At 40.2% G+C, this 17,264-nt stretch overlaps 1 protein-coding gene across 2 annotated transcripts in view; it reads left to right on the top strand.

The window, feature by feature from the left end:
- The window catches only part of CPVL (carboxypeptidase vitellogenic like), a gene marked incomplete at its 5' end in the record, with an annotated part of 100,711 nt that overhangs the window by 26,218 nt on the left and 57,229 nt on the right, over positions 1-17,264 (top strand). Inside the window, 3 exons of one of the 2 annotated variants that reach the window (XM_084229851.1) lie at positions 2,070-2,136; positions 15,265-15,387; positions 15,918-16,049. In XM_084229851.1, coding sequence (XP_084085977.1) covers positions 2,070-2,136; positions 15,265-15,387; positions 15,918-16,049 — 322 coding nt within the window. The remainder of the gene's footprint in view (positions 1-2,069; positions 2,137-15,264; positions 15,388-15,917; positions 16,050-17,264) is intronic. The other variant, XM_084229852.1, reaches the window with a different exon arrangement.

The following is a 17,264-nucleotide window of genomic DNA, read 5'->3' as shown; positions in this document are numbered from 1 at the left end:
ACTGATATGATATATAATTTAGTGCTTAAACTGTGCAACTGACCATGATTCTAGATCATTTTGTTAAGCAAACCCTCCCTGTGCATTAAAAATAGTCCTTGACTAAAGCACAGTTAAGGGGACATAGGCATATATAAATCTCACTTATTAATTTACCCTTTTTATATCTTTCACTCTCATTTAAGAAAAAACAACTGGGGTTTGATATCATTAGTCGCTGTTTTGTTCTAGAAGTTACTATGAATTTAAAATGCTATAAATTCCACATGTAGGACATTGCCTTAGAAACATAAGCTAGAAAATTCTGGCATTTTCAGGCTAGAACCAAATTGAAAGTTTGTCTTCAACTAAATTAAAATTTTAGATAAACAATGAATAATTTTCTTCTTTTTTTTTTTTAATAGAGGCATGCTTTATTTATTTGTTTGCTGGTTTGTTTGTTTTGTTTATACATGCACTGGGTACAGTCAGAAGCGCGGGAGGGTGAGAGAATTCACCAGAGCCAGAGCGGGGAGCAGAGCAGGCAGAAGGACCGAAGTACACTGCTGAGGGGAGCAGCGGGCGGCAGGAGAGGTCTGCGCGCCATGTGGGACCCTCCTCCGGTGGCCGGGGAGCAGCCGGGGATCGAACCGGCGCCGCAGAGGCCGTGCGCAGTTTCGCAACCCAGCGCTCAACTGCTGCGCCACCGGGGAGGCCCAACAATGAATAATTTTCTAATCTAAGTATGTCCCATGAAATAATTGGGAAGTACTTATATGAAAGCATTATTAGTTATTTATCTGAAATTCAAATTTAATTCAATGTCTTCTGTTTCTATTTGCTAACTATGGCAACTCTAACACCTCACCAACAAATTCTCCAAGGGAAAAAAAGCTTTTTGTTGCAGTATAATGCTTAATTGAGGTTTATTATATTAACTTAAGCTATTGCCATTCCAACTAGCAGAAAGAAAGAGAAGTAGTTTTAGCCTGAAGTTTCGAAAGGGAAGGGTAAAAAATAAATTCCTATTTTTATCTCTGCTCTAAAGCCAGCTTACTGCCAGCACAAACATGGAAGCTATATAATGCAGCTTTCCATATTTAGTTGCTGCAAAGATTGTAGTTGCTATAAATAATAAATAGAAGTACACCATCGCTCTACAATAATGTTCAATGGTGGGTTTTTATGGAGCCTTTGAAAATTAAGGATGGCCATGATTGCAATGATGTTAATGACCCAGCTTTGCCTCTCTGTAACCCTTGAACTTTCTCCTCCCCCATATTTTTCAGGGCCTCTTTGCCTTTCATCTTCACTGGATGGTTCATGGCTTTTAGTCTCTCTGCAGGAAGCTGGAATGAAATCCTGCTTAGCCTGTCAGGCTTTGTAATCTGGGTCAGAACATTATAGAGCTTCTGAAATCCACAACTTTTTGTTTCCTTTTTCAAAGATTTTGGTCAAGTAGAGAATCATTCTTTTCTTGCTTATTAGGAAATAATTTCTTGAGCCTGTTTAAAACTATTTCAGCATAACTCACTGAAGTGGCTGCTGGCATTCTTTAGGGTGATTTTTTGAGCCTGGAGGCCACTATACATTTACTTTCATGTCTGTGGCCATTTCCTTTAGAACATAGTCATTTTACAGCTTTTTGGTTCTTTGGTTATTAAAACACTGATTTTCTGAGAGCTCCATTAGAAATGTTTCCTACTGGGGGAGGTTAGTAAGCAACCAAGCTTCCTTTTATATCACCCCAAGCCCAGGTTAACAGGGCCATTGCAGAACTACCTTCAGGAACTGCTAAGTAATAGCTGAGAGCCTGTTTCACTTGGTAACCCAAAGACTTGGAAACCTGCCCAGAGCAGTGATGTCCACTTGTCTCAACTTTCTCAGCATCACAAAGGAAGCCCACAAGCATTTTCTAACCTTCTACATCATATGAAGTGTTATGTGCATGAGCCTTTAAAAAAATGCCTATGAGAGCTCATGGCGGTATCTAATTTCAAATGTGAAACCTATTGTCAAAGGGTTAGAGTTGGTAGCATAGCATGAAGATATTCTGAGCCATGTTTTTATTGCTGTTCTCCTTTTTGCAGCGCACTCATTCAGTTTTTCCAGTTGTTTCCTGAATATCAGAAGAATGACTTTTATGCCACTGGTGAGGTGAGTTGAAGACATGTTTTTTTGTTCTTCCAACATCATCGAACTGAAATATATTATGACACTTGGGGTTTATTCCTTCATTATCTGCCTTCCTCTACATACACACAGAGGAGTTTAGTCCATATTCAAAATTCCTCAGTTATTCCCAAAATGTTCTCCATAACATACTTTTAAAACCCAGAACTCAGTAGAAGTTCGTCTATCATAATAGCTATCACATCTGAGTCCCTGATTTTCTTATTGCTCTTCATGGTAATGATTTTGAAGAGTCTAGTTCAGGTATCCTGTAGAAATTTCTCTGAGTCTACCCTCAATGCTTAGATTCAATGAAATCATTTTGGCAGGAACACTATACAGATGCTATTGTGTATTTCTGTTTACCACATCAGGAGGCATACAATGTCTGTGTGTCCCATGGTTGGCAATGCCAAACTTGATGGATTGGTCAAGGGTGTGGTATGCCAGATCTTACTTTGTAAAGCACCTTTTTCTTTTTGAGGTTAATAAATAATCCGAATCCATGTGAATATCTTTACCCCTCGCCACTAGTTTCAGTCATTGACGATCTTGTCTCAATCAGTTATTACACTGGGGGTTGTAAAATGGTGATTTCTCTGATCTACCTTTGTAGATATCATCTGGTATACTTCTGTAGAGAAGATCTTCCCTCTTCATCTTCTCTTTTATTTAATTAAAAAAAATCACTGTGGAATCATGTATTATTATTTCTCTTTGATATGTTAAGATTTATTACATCCTGTTTTTGATGCTCTTGTTGTTCCAAAATTGGACAATGGGAGTTCCTTTGAGTTGAATCCTATGTCTTAACAGATCCCCATTAGTCTTTGAGCATTTTCTTGATTTTTGGCACAAACACATGTTATAGGATTATTTGTACTTTCCCTGGTATAGCTCTGGAATCAGTCATTTCTTCAAGGAGTGCTGGTTCCTTTTAATAGCAGTGGCATTTAAAAACCAACACCTGAGCACAAGTGTGCTCTTTGCTACTGGAATATCATTTCCTTTAAACTGTCTGCAGGCAGAGCTCGGAAACAGAATGACTTCACACAAATAGTCACAATTCTAATCCAACCTCACAAGGTTCCTTTTCCTTTCCCCATTCCATTTTTGTTCACCCTTTCTCCCCCATGGAAGAACAGGGTGCCCAGCAGCATTGGTTTATTTATTCTTTTCCTTTATCCTACTATACCTGCATGATAGTTTCAGAATCACTACATTAGTAAACTACCAACCAGTTATTTTAGATATATTCTTGGTAAAATTATTTTTATACTTAGACTAGATTTAACTACAGGTTTAAAAATCAAAGTATTATGTCAAAAAGTTGAGTCCATTCTTTTTTTCAGTGAGTATGTAACAAATTAATATATAAATTAGTTTTGTATATTGGTTCTAATGATTTTCTTCTTTATCATTTTAAATTTAAGGTTATTTAAAAATTATAGCAACAAATAAATGGAAAATGCAAAAATTGCTAGATGGTAGCTAGATAGGAATGTATTTGTGAGCAAAATTGAAAAATTCTAGAGATGAAGACAGTGCTGTCATACATTCTAGAGGTGGAGATAGTGGTAAATAAAGCAATAAATATGCACTACTTATCTAGTGTTATTATCAGAGAGGGTTAAGTGTCATGAAAATGATAAAAACCAGGTAAGGGTTTGAGAGTGATTGAGGTGCTGTTTTGGGTAAGATTGTTTGAGAAAGGCTCTCAGATAACGATACAGTTGAACAGAGTGATATTGCTGATGATTGTTATTGCAGTATCTAGCACAAGAGCTTTTCTGGCAGAAAAAAACAGAATACTCAAAGACACTGAGGTGCACTCAGGTTTGGTACACTTAGGAAAGTGTAGGCTGCTGTGGAAGGAACTGTGACGGGAGAGGTAGGCAGCTATTGTAGCGCCCTGTTGTCTATGACAAAGAAGTTGGATTTTATTCTTAGTAATGGGAAACCATTGAAGCATCCATGGGTTCAGTGTTCACCAAAAAAGTATTTAGAATCAAATTCAATTCAATTCAATTCAATGCACATATATCAAGTATCTGCTATGTGTAAGGGACTGGACAAGTAATTAGAATTCCAATGATTAATTAGACATTCACTCTCACTTAAACCTTAAAGTCAAATAATAACAATACATCAGGAAAAATACAGTTAGAAAAGTAGTTATAACAACAAATGGCACAAGGAGGGTACAATTGGCTATCTCTAATATGAGATCCCTGGAAAATGTTAAAGAGGGGAGATGACAAATGGGATTTTTGAAAGACAACTAGGGGTGTATCAGCCAAAGTTCTTTTGCTGCAAGTGACAGAAACTCTATTCAAGTAAAACAGGAGATCAATTGTCTAGCATTAGGTATAGCTGGATTTGGGTGTTCAAACATTGTTAGGAGGAATTTGTTTCTCATTATCTTTTGGTCTATTTACCTGACTTAGCACTTCCCTGATCTCATTCACAGTAGTTCTTATCATCTGTGCCTTTGCCTGTCTACCCCACCCCAGAGTTCTAGGTATAACCTACCTGTTCAACTTCTCTTTCTTAATGATTCCATCCATATTCCTCACTCTCATGGATCTATTTGGATCCCATTCACATTCTAGAATTAATAAGTGGGATGGGCAGAAGGAATAACAGCTAGACCAAAATGGTCAACCCGTCCAATGTCTAATGTTTTAAGGCCAGGAGAAGTAGAGTAGTTTTGGATTAATAATCAGGAGGCCTGAGACTTGCTGATGACTTTGCTTCTCCACTGATGATTCCAAACACATTTTTTAACCTCTCTGGGCCTGTGCTTTTTATCTTACAACCAGAGGGGTTGGGTTAAAGAATTAGATCACTTCCACTTTTAATTAAATCTGCTTTGCTAGATGTTACCTAGATGTACAGTAGAACATCCAAACACATTGCAGTTTTAACATAGGACCCACTCACTGCCCCTCTCTCCATCAAAAAGAAAAGTTGTAATGGGTTTTCCAAGAAAAGGAAATTCTTTTTCTTCTGACCCTTTAACTTCCTCACACTCTTAGGGAAGCCAGACACATAGTACTACTAAGTTGTAGAATACTTCTCAGTTTGAAAAATAAGTGTGTAAATTCAGAAATGTTTTCTGCTTTTCAGTGCAAATGTATTGGACCTGATAACCTTCACATTTGCATGCTATGAATGAGGGTTGCCTGATGCTCAAAGGATCTGGAGAGCTGTTCAGCTCCCTAACTATGGTCTAGGGATGTCTGGAAGCAATAATAGTACCTACTACATAGGATTGTTTTGAGCATTTAATTAGATGATCCTCTTATAACATTTAGCAGAGTGACTGACTGTGGTGAGGACTCAACACATGATGACTATTATCACCATTCATGTTGAAAAGCTGGGTGAATACATTATGGCTCCAAAGCATATGGCGAAATGTGTGTCGTCGGGCCGAGATGTTGGAAAAGTTCTGCTCACTTGCTTAGGGGAGGTGACAATGTCTCTCCTGCTCTGTGTCTTTTATTTTGAAATCATCTTTGAAAGTAGTTCACTTCACCTCAAAGATGAAGGTGGAACCTGGTCGTTGATATTAATAGTTTTGCTTATTTTTTATACCAACGGTAGCAAAAATCTGTCGGTACCCCTTCCGCTTCCGGCCCCTCGCCATTGCCATGGGAACCATGGCAAGCCACAGTCAGAGATGGAGTGCGGGCCTGCAGTCTCTTGCTGAAGGAAGAGCTGAGTTGTCTCCATCCCTCCTTCTTCCCTTTTGGCCCAGAACACCAACTGGAATTAATTTTCACTAAAGAGAGACAAATGTGTCTGTAAATCACCCTCCTGGCGGCATGAAAAAAATATACTTCAAAAAGAGAAACAAGCTGCATTGCGTTCACATAATTAACTTTCTTTACAAGTGTTAACCTTTTTGAGCCAGTAACTGTTAGTGAGATTGCTCTCGGTCCTGAGGTACAGACACACTTTAGAATCTTCTCAAGTGTACATGGGCCCAGCTAGACATGAAAGCAAAACAGCCCTCCCTGGAAGGCTGGGAGGGATGGAATCCATGGGGGTTGCCCATTGTTCTCTGAGCCTGTGACTTTATGGCCACCACAGGGAAAGATTCAGCACCTCCAGGTGCTCCTAGCCATGGTAGGTAACATTTAGCAAAGCAGGTCTAATTCTGGAGGCTCTTCCAGAATGGCAGGGCTTGTGGTTAAACTGGGCATTTCTTCTTGATCAGCACAAAGGGTCCAGCTCTCCTTGGAAGATGTTTTGTTACTATGGCTAATTTGAGGGCCAAAAAAAGCAAAACTTTGAAGCTATTTAAAAATTACTGAGCTTGGGCCTCCCTGGTGGCGCAAGGGGTTAAGACGCAACCTATGAAGCTATCTGCAGCTGTAACAGGGTGGTCCCCAGGAAAAGGGGAGGTTCCCTGCCCCACCCAAGGGAGGGTGGAGCTGAGCAGGAAGAGAAGAAGCAGCAGAAGAGACTGAGGAAGGAAGGAAGCAGGATGGAGCCAGAAGGAGACCTGGAGGAGGCGCATGGAGCCTAGAGACACGTGAAGAAACTGCGCTTGTCTTTTGGTCGTGGACTGGGTGACACAGATGTGGGTGAGACCCGTGGAGGTGACAATGGCAGCTTTTATCTGGATGTTGATTTTGCTCTTTTCCTTCTGGGCTTGTCTGATTGTTTCTGACCCTTTGCTGTGGGTCCCCACTGGAAGGTGCTTTAGACTTGTGGCAGGCTTTGGGGCCTTGTTCTGGGCCGATCCCATTTGGATGGACTTTTACCCACGAGGGGACGGGTAACTTTGGGAGCTTCACTTAGAAACTAGACTCTTTGCCTTACCTGTATTGTTTCCTAGTTTTATTAAAGTTCCTTCCCATTAAAGTCTCCTATGTTTTGTGTTGATGCGGCGGATGGCAGAACCCATGTAGAATAGGCAGGTTTGCGGGGTTTGGGCTGCCCCTCTCCCTGTCCTATAACAGATTGCCCCACGTTGGGCGCCAAATCTGTTATAGGACAGGGAGAGGGGCAGCCCAAACCCCGCAAACCTGCCTATTCTACATGGGTTCTGCCATCCGCCGCATCAACACAAAACATAGGAGACTTTAATGGGAAGGAACTTTAATAAAACTAGGAAACAATACAGGTAAGGCAAAGAGTCTAGTTTCTAAGTGAAGCACCCAAAGTTACCCGTCCCCTCGTGGGTAAAAGTCCATCCAAATGGGATCGGCCCAGAACAAGGCCCCAAAGCCTGCCACAAGTCTAAAGCACCTTCCAGTGGGGACCCACAGCAAAGCGTCAGAAACAATCAGACAAGCCCAGAAGGAAAAGAGCAAAATCAACATCCAGATAAAAGCTGCCATTGTCACCTCCACGGGTCTCACCCACATCTGTGTCACCCAGTCCACGACCAAAAGACAAGCGCAGTTTCTTCACGTGTCTCTAGGCTCCATGCGCCTCCTCCAGGTCTCCTTCTGGCTCCATCCTGCTTCCTTCCTTCCTCAGTCTCTTCTGCTGCTTCTTCTCTTCCTGCTCAGCTCCACCCTCCCTTGGGTGGGGCAGGGAACCTCCCCCTTTCCTGGGGACCACCCTGTTACACAGCCACTGCACCACAAGTTCCATCCCTGGCCAGAGAGCTGACCTACATGGCACAGCAGACTTCTCCTGACTTGCCTGCTGCTCCCTCAACAGTGTATTTCGGTCACTCTGCCTGTTCTGCTCCCCACTCTGTCTCTGGTGAATCCTCTCACCCCCCACACCTCTGGCCTGTACCCCAGCTCTTGTACGCATAAATAAATAAATCTTTAAAAATTAAAAAAAAATTAAAATTACTGAGCTTATTAATAAGATACTTTATCTTCATCCATGTGCGTGAAGCCTGGTGGGATCATAGAATCTGATGACCTTTACTGAAATCACCATGGTCCATTGGATTTGGGTGTCAGTCTCTCAATAAGTAGGAGTCAAATTTAATTTTTTTCATGCAATACTAAGAATAGTGTTTAATGACTGTTAAACACTGATTGTTATAGCATGACTTGTGCAAGGTTATTGGTAGCTAAAATAGCTAAAATAAAAATATCGATGCTATTTCTCTCCAGTTTCTCCCAGGTCCCATGCCTTGGGGACCCTCCAAATATCCCCCTATTCTCCAGGACCACGCATTTCCTTACCTCCAACCCGCAGCCTTTCTTTCCTGGGTTAGATTGTGTTCATCTCCTATTTCTCCATGCTTCCTCCATCCTTGGCATAATCATTCTGTTTTTCTCCCCCTTTCTGACTTGTTACCAGGTTGCTATCCATTAGAAAGGATCTGATCAATTAAAACTAGTCCCAGAATATTTGTGTTTGTACAGGAGACAGAAACTAAGCCATAGATAATTTGTAACAGGTCATTTTAAGCACTGCTTACAAGTTAGGGGGCGACATCTAGGGTAAGATGGAAGAACCATATTGGCAGTGGGTGATCATCATTTCCTGTGGACTCTCACTCCATTATCCTGGTTAGTCCAGGCTTGTGATCATTGCATTTAGTAGCCAGGAGGGGGCCCTCGAAGTATCTACTTCACCTGTTTTCTTTGTAGGTCTTAAGACAAATATTTTTTGAGAATGGATCCTATGCTAAGTATGATGTTAAACCCTGTTCCATGCATTCCCTTGTTAATTAAGGGATTAGACAAGCTGACTTAGGAAGTTTTATTATCACCCCCATTTTACAGGTGTTTAGGAATGATTGAGGCTTTAAGGGTTAGGTATGCCTGACCGAGATCACCCAGCCAGGATATGAACCTACGCAATCCCAGAACCCAAAGATTGTAGTCAGGGAACTTAGAAAGGATTGTAGGCCTGCTGGCGGAGGTGCTAGCTGGAGCCTGGGTGCTCTCACCTCAAAACTGCAGTGTCTCCAAGACCTGCCTCTTCCCACAGAGCAGATCCACTTTCCATAGAAGGGAGTCAAATCTCCCCTTCCATATTTTCATGCAGCGTTCTTAGGTTATCAACCTTCTACAATAGAAAAAAATTCTCTAGCTTCTTGGATGTTTCTGTCTTTCTGGCCAAGACTTAGTTTTAATCATAAATACTTGGCTTTAAGCATAAAGTTTTATGGAGTAAATGGAAGTTTCAAGTGATATAAAGACTGGAAGCTGTTGGAATGCAATTATTTCTCAAAGCTTGGAACTTGCTGAATTTTATTAGATAACATTCAATCTGCTTTAACTCTTGAGCACATGACAAATGTCTATTTTCAGTTATGTTCAGCTGAACTTGCCAATATTTTCTTTAGGAATTGAAAACGGATTTGTGACTATTTAATGAGCTTAAAATTAAAAAAATCAAGGTTTATGCTTCAACCTGAAGAACTGAACAAGGGCATATGGAAATGTTTGCAAATTGGGCCGCAGGCTTTTGGACAGCATTTCTGAGTCAAGTCAACACAAATTTACTGAATCTTTAGTTGCCTGAGAAAGAATATGTGAAAATCAGAAGTCATTATAAGATCTGTCTGATGTGAGCTCCATGCTGGACAATGAAGCATGAAGAACAAAATGGTGCCAGATTAGATGAGATGTCTCGGTTGAGGCCTGGCAGTGCTAAGTTAAATCTTTTATGTTGCTTCAACCTTCTGAATTCTATCTATCATGAGCAAACAAATTAACTGTAGTCTCTTTAAACAAGAGGTTATTCATCTGGCTTTAGACTGGGTTTCTCCAAAATTGGCACTAAGTTGAGGTGGAAGTTAGGAGGGCATGAGCATCTTTTTCGATTATGCTTGTCACTGCTGGGATTTTTTTTTTTTTAAAGAAGCATCCTCTCAATATGTATGAAATAAGTTCATATCATTTGGAAGGCAGCACATACCTTTGCATAAATTTATGTAGTAAAAACTGGATATAGATCAAAATGTTTTTCTTTTATGGCTGTTCCTGTAGATTCTGCAAGTTTCTTTTTAAGCTCAAATTCAAGCAAGATAGATGTTTAGATAAAGTCATATTCTTGTCAGAAGCCATATATTTTTAATTGGAGCAGTGTGGTCTTGAAATTAGATGACGCATGGTCTAGAAATGTCTAAGAAGTTATAGAGATTACCACAATACTGAACTTCAAGCTTCCTCATTCATTAATTTTTGAAACTGGACATTTTCAAGCCACACCTCCTCTCTTCTCTCCTCGGAGAAATAATGGTGTGGCTTGAAGTAAGATTCTCCCCCAGGCTAGATGAAGTCAAGGTTACTCTGGCTTGATCCTGTCCTCTTGGCTGCTGTCTTGTGTTACACCATTAAATGCAGACTTTTTACCAGTTTTTGTGGTTTTCAATGTGTGTGTAGAATTCTCTTCAGGTTCTATCCCCTTACTCCTTTAATTGTCCCATAAATATAGACACCATAGTGTGTACTTGGTGGCAACCAAAGGGGACAACATTGGTTTAACTTTCTCCAGAAGGGCACCAGTTCTGGAGTTCTCACAGTCCAGAAGTTAATTCCTCAAAGAGACATTCATTCCAATTGCAAGGACTGGGGTGGAAGCAGGGCAGGGAAAAGGTCTCAGAGCAAACTTCATGATCCTTAACATACCAATGCTGTAGTCGATGGCTCCCCTTTTCCACTTGCCAGGCTAGGTTAGAAACTTACCTGTGTGTCGTAATGCCAGGTGATTAGGATGTCCCAGTTCAAAGGTCATTCTTCACTACCACCCATAAGGATTCTGCATATTTTAACATAAAATGTCTACCTAGAAAGAAGCAAAGCAGAGAATGAATATAACTGCATTTATTTTTTTAAACTAAGCTTCAGTAAGAAATGTAGACAACTGAGAGTAGCTTAAACAATAGTAACTGCTAACATATGTGAAATTTCTGTAAGAAGAGATTGTTTCCATTATAATATTATTCTCTGACACCCTTTTTTTTTTCCCTTTGGAGGAACTGATTGAAGCTTGATTTTAGATATGACATTTTTTTTTTCTCCCTTAAAAGTAACTGGGTGGCAGGGTACAGTGAATCTGCTATGAATGTTGTTGAAACATGTGAGAAGGGAGAGATTCAGATGGAATACACAATTACAAGTTTCTTTAAGTCCAATTTCATTGTGCTTTTACACATCTGGATAATTAACCAAGCATTACATTCTCTCTAGACTATTTTTACAAGTACAATATGCTTCTAACATGATTTCCATTAGGCTGTTCCAAACATCATTTAAGAACGCAGAAAGATTGCAGACCATGATTCAAAACCACTATTCAACTGTGGTGTTGAGACCTTTTTCTCTCATGGGAGAAATAAAAGATTGAGGACTGAATTCTAAGCTCCTTCTGATGTAAGAGGAAAACTGGAGCTTTATTGCTTCTTTAAGCTCCAGCAAATACAAGCATCTACAAACACACTCTAATGTCTCTGGTCTGTATTGTCTGAGGTGAGCTCAGAATATGGCATTGGGGGGTGGAAGGTGGGGGTGGGGAATGAACCAAACAAGAACAGAGCTGGAAATTGCAGCTTGAACAAGAAGGAAAGACTAAAATCCCAATGGATAACCTCGTTAGAATTATTGTGTTAGATAAATAGGTTTGTCTGGCTAGGTTCCGCATTTGAAAATCACTGCTGAATTCTAAAAGAATATGTGTTCAGATAGTTTCGGGCGCACTCTGCCTCTTCCCTTTTATAATACCTTTGATGCTGCTCCCAGCTTTTATGATGCCAGGGTCTGATCCCAAGGAAGGTTAGTGTTAATTCACAGGCTTCAGGGGCTTCGTTGGCCAGCTGCTGCCCACATTGGTGAACACCAGTGAGAGATCAGAGAAACCACAGGACTGATAGTTGTGGTTGCTGTTGTTCTCTTCATTGTTAAGGGCTGATCTCAGAACAAAAGAAACAAGAGTTCCCAAAATTATAGGATCACATCTATAAGTACTAAGAGGTCAGATAGTCCCTTTATTAATCCATTAGGCAACCACACCTAAATTCTCCACCCCTTGAAAACAGGCAGGCGGTTCTATACTACATCTTCAGAAAAAGGAAAACTAGGTAAAATAAAACATACTTGATTTATTGTCTGGATGTTTTTTAAAATGCTGTGGTGGTCAGAGAATTGTTAAATTGGGAAATAAGTAATTCAGGAAGAATAAACAATTCTAATCGTGCAAGAAAAAAAAATAAAGTCTCAACAAGGAGAATGGAAATAATTGAGATTTCATTATAAGGTTTCAGTATCTGTTTTCCATAAAATAATCTTACAATTTTCTACTGTGTGACAGCCTGAGTCACTCCACCAATGGAATGATGAATGAAAACGGCAGCGAAGGATTTGTCACACTGACACAGGCCAAGGAAGTGGGGGGTAGCCATTAGAAAGCAAAACGTGTAGTAACACCATTCTTGTTGGTTAACTGAAATGAACTGGGCATTGAGGAATTGGTTTTGAATGTGGTGGGAGTCTTGCTGTTGTTATCCACATGGCCAGCTTGGCAAGTGTGTGGTAGATAAGCCCATAGTTGGCCACAGCTTGCAGGATGGGGCCAGCAGTGGTGGGGTGGGGGTTGGGGGTGGGAGGGCGGTACAGTGGCAAAACCAGAGACCCATAACCTATTCCAGGATCATTGACTGAAATGTATTTTGATTTGAAAAACAAGGGGTGTGGAGGCAACCACACCTGAAAAAATGCCAGCTAGGCCTGTGACTCCAAAGCCCCAGACTCTTGCTCTCATCATTGTAAGAGGGAAAATGATGTTAACCTTACACTGGCTCAGAATAAAGTAGGTGAAATAGCCTAATTTAGAATAAATGTTCAGAAATTGAGGGATTGTTTCCTACTTAATTTTCTGCCTGGATATATCCCAGATACATATGATGATAGCTAAGGGGAAGATGTCATAGAAATGTGGATGTTTTATACATATGTCATTGCTACCTACATAGCAATCAAAATATGTACATATCTTTTCATTTCAGAAAGAGTCAAAAGAGATGTTTTATTGACAATTGAATGATCCTATCACTGCAGACTATTTTTTTCAGTATTTGTATTAACTACTAGTAGAGAAAAAATATTTAAAAGTAGTGTTATGTAAGTTATTCATTTATCAAACATGTTTTTGTGGACTTACTATGTGTCAGGCAAGGTACCCATTGTAGGAATAATAATTATGTAATGGTTTGATTTATCACACTTGAGTCATTTTCCATAATCATTATCAAAAGATATTAACTTGAAAAGGCAAGTTTTGTGTTTAAATTTATCTAGGTTACCAAGGAATGTTTCAACTTAAAGAAATCATGGTGCTAGAATATGGATATCTGGGGGAAGAGCATTTAAGTGTTAGGAACAGTTACTGAAAAGGTCCTGGTGGAGGGAATTATAGGCATTAATTATGATTGTGTCCTAGAGGGGCTGGAGAGGAATGTACAAGAGGGTAGTAGGGGATAATGTCAGTGAAGGAACCCCATAGTGTACTGATATGTTACGCCTCCCAAAAAAGCATTTTGCTTTTACTCTGGGATAGATGGGAAATCGTTAAAAGGAGTGGCATGATCTGATTTATGTTTTAAAGGGCCGCTGTCTTAAAAATAGACTAGACAAGAGTAAGGGCAAAGATAGAGGGCCATTTAAGAGGTTACTGCAATGATCCAGGGGCAAGAAGATGGTGACCTGGAACAAGGTGATGAAATGGGATGTGAAAAGATACTGGATTCCAGACATATTTTCACAGAACAGATAGAGTTAATGAGGCTGGCTCATGGCCTTTTAGGGAGTGTGAGAAAGAGTGATGTAAAAAAATGGCACCAACAGTTTTGGCCTGAACACTTAAGAAGAACAGAGTTAGCATCAACCAACAAAGAAGCTGTAGAGATGGAACTTCATTTTGAGTGTTTGAGGTTTAATATTGGACATACAGAAATATAAAGATATAAAGAAATAAATCTTTTGATGAGAAAAAAACAACTATTTTTAGACATTACTGAACCAATGGTAGCTTTTATCAGCATAGTCTAAAAGCAAATTTATTATGTTCGTCGAGGGGAACGGTGTCCTCAAAATATTTTGAAATTGAAAAAGAACCCTATGCAGGAAAAAATGAAAACAAAATAAAGTTTCAAGTGACAATTTTAGTGGCCAATCAATATTGTTTCCCCTGTCCTTAATACTTGGAGACTTCAGGGCCTCACTGGTGGCGCAGAGGTTGAACACTGGGCTAAGAAGCTGCCTGCAGCCTCTGCAGCACCGGTTTAATCCCCGGCCGCCAGCGAGGGTCCCAAATGGCACGTAGACCCCTCCTGCCACGCCTGCTGCTCCCCTCAGCAGTGTACTTCGGTCCTTCTGCCTGCTCTGCTCCCCGCTCTGGCTCTGGTGAATTCTCTCACCCTCCCACGCTTCTGACTGTACCCAGTGCTTGTATAAATTAAAAAAAAAAAAAAAAAACTTGGAGACTTCAAATTTTGCACATTGTATATATTTTGAAATCTTAATTTTGACACTGAGAGTTTTCTCTTTTTGAATAAAGCTTTTATTTTTTAAAAAGATTTATTTATTCATTTAAGAACTGGGATACAGGGCAGAGGTGTGGGGGGTGAGAGGAGGATTCACCAGAGGCAGAGTGGGGAACAGAAAAGGCAGGCTGACTGAGATACACTGCTGAGGGGGGGAGCAGCAGGCGAGTCAGGAGATGTCTGCTGTGTCATGTGGGCTGCTCCCTGGCTGGGGATTGAACTCGTGCTGCAGTGGCTGCAGATTGCTTCATAGGTTGAGTCTTAACCCCTTGCGCCACCAGGAAGGCCCTGAATAAAGCTTTTAATGGAACTTTCTGGTAAGAAAAATCCTCTTAGTGGTGAAATTGTGTTCACTGGTCCATGCTATTTTATTTTGGAAAGAAATTACAATATTTTTATTACGTGTTCTTTTATTTTTGTGCACTGAGTTTTGACTTGCTTGTCACTTGATACTATCAGAAACAGCAAAAGAAGTGAGAGACGGAAGCTTTACTATTGTGGGATTTATAATGTGAAGTGAAGAAATAGGTAATATACTTCATGTGGAAATACTGCTGTTTCCTTGTTATTTAATTAACTTAAACATGTAAGCTTATTAACATCAATTTGTGATGGTTCATTTTGACTTTTACCCTTCCCAGTCTTATGCAGGGAAATACGTACCTGCCATTGCACACTATATCCACATGCTCAACCCCAGAATGGAGCTGAAGATCAACCTGAAAGGAATTGCCCTTGGAGATGCTTATTCTGATCCTGAATCTGTAGGTGTCTCTTTATTTCTATTTTGTTCCTTTAGGAGATTAAGTCCCCTCTGATCACATGACAGACCCCTCTCGCTTTAAGATCTTTCCTCAAGACCTAGCTTGATAAAAGATACTTTTGCCCAGTTGACTTTCTAATGACTACTGTCTTCTAATTGTTCCCAAAAGTTTTAAGATGTCAGTAAGCTGTTTGTGAGCACAAGTGTGTGTGTGTGTTGGGTTTTGTATATGTGTGTATATGTTTTATGTGTTGTTGTGTGGTATGTGTTTGTGTTTCTTTTGTAGGTGTGTGTTTTGTGTGTTGTGTTGCGTGTGTGTGCATTGGTGTGTTGTATATGTTTGTGTGGGTATGGCTGTCTATGTTATTTGTGTGTTGTGTGGTATGTGGTTTGTGTATGTGTAAGTATCTTGCTTGGCTACTTTCAGCACAAGATCAACAAATTGCAAATTACAATCACCAAGTAAACTGGCTTCCCTAATGTCTCTCTTTCTCTCCTTGTGGCATTTGCATTTTTCTGTTTTCTCCTCAGATCATAAGGGGTTATGCCGCATTCCTATACCAAATTGGCTTGTTGGATGAGGAGCAAAGAAAGTACTTCCAGAAGCAGTGTGATGAGTGCATAAAATACATCCAGGAGGAGAAGTGGGCTCTTGCCTTTGAAGTGAGTTGGGGGGTGGGCTGCTTTGCCCTACAACAATGAGAACCATCTGAGGGGGTCCTAGGAGCTGTGATGCTCAGGCTGTTATTGTTGTCATTAGAGAAGGTTTATCTGTCTTGCTGCCCAAGAGCAGGAGGTGACATGAGTAGACTGGTAATGAAGAAAAGAACTGTCCCTGTTTCTTTGAATTTACTTTGGCTATATTTTCAACCTGAGATCACCTTGGGGTGTTTATTGAACTGTGTCTTAAATTAACTGTTCTGATTTCCTTAAATGCTGTGTAGGCCCTAAAGGCAGACCCTATCATAAGGAAATCAGAAGAAAGGCGACCTAGAAAGTGGATGCATATGCTTCAACATATGCGCTAAGCCCTTCAAAAGTGCGCTACCCACACACAGCATTTCAGCTGGAAATGACCACCGAGTGTAACAAATGTCACATGTTCCTGTGTGTCAAGAACAAAGAGTATAAAGTGTGGTAATTTGAAACTTTTACAGAGAACCATTGGCTTTGTAAATACTATTACTTTGCTCTCCTAAAATTGAGTTTGAGAATCGAATAATATGATAATATTCTTCACACACACCCCTTTTTTGGTTGTTATTTAAAATGTAAGACTATACAGACTATTAGGATACAGGAAGTTGGGTTTTTGCCAACACAGACAAAGATCTTGTGAAAATCTTACTTAGGGGGATTTTCCACCATTACTGTAGAGCCATTGTGTTTGACACATTAGTAAATGCGGCAAGGATTGAATTTTGAGGACTTTAATCTTTTTGTTATTGGAAGCACATCCTGTAACAGTTTGCCTAATGGCATTATTGTTCTATAAGGCCTGATATTAATAGTCTTCTAGGTACTGCAGGCCAGCCTGTTCAGATCAAAAACAGAAGACATATAAACATAAACTTAGGAAGGGGGGGGTACCACAAAGTTATGTCTACCTTCAAGGAGGATGTTAGGGCACTATGTGAAATTTCCCAAGGCAGTGACTGCCCTTGCTGTGAATTCTGATAGTGGCAAGTTGTGCAAATAGAGAGCACAGGGAGCTCCCAGCCATCCTGCAGGGTGCTAACAGGCTCCCCTTTCTGTGTCAGGACACCAGATGTGACTGCTGAGTGTGGATTCAGAATTTCTTGTGCAATTGTGAATGCATAGGAAGAGGGATCTTATTGGGGACATAGAGGATCATTCTTTGACTTCAATGACAGTATT

Source organism: Talpa europaea (genome assembly GCF_964194135.1).
Source record: "Talpa europaea genome assembly, chromosome: 3".
NCBI lineage: Eukaryota > Metazoa > Chordata > Mammalia > Eulipotyphla > Talpidae > Talpa > Talpa europaea.
Note: the sequence above shows the minus strand (reverse complement) of the source record. Positions and strands in the feature narration are given on the sequence as shown.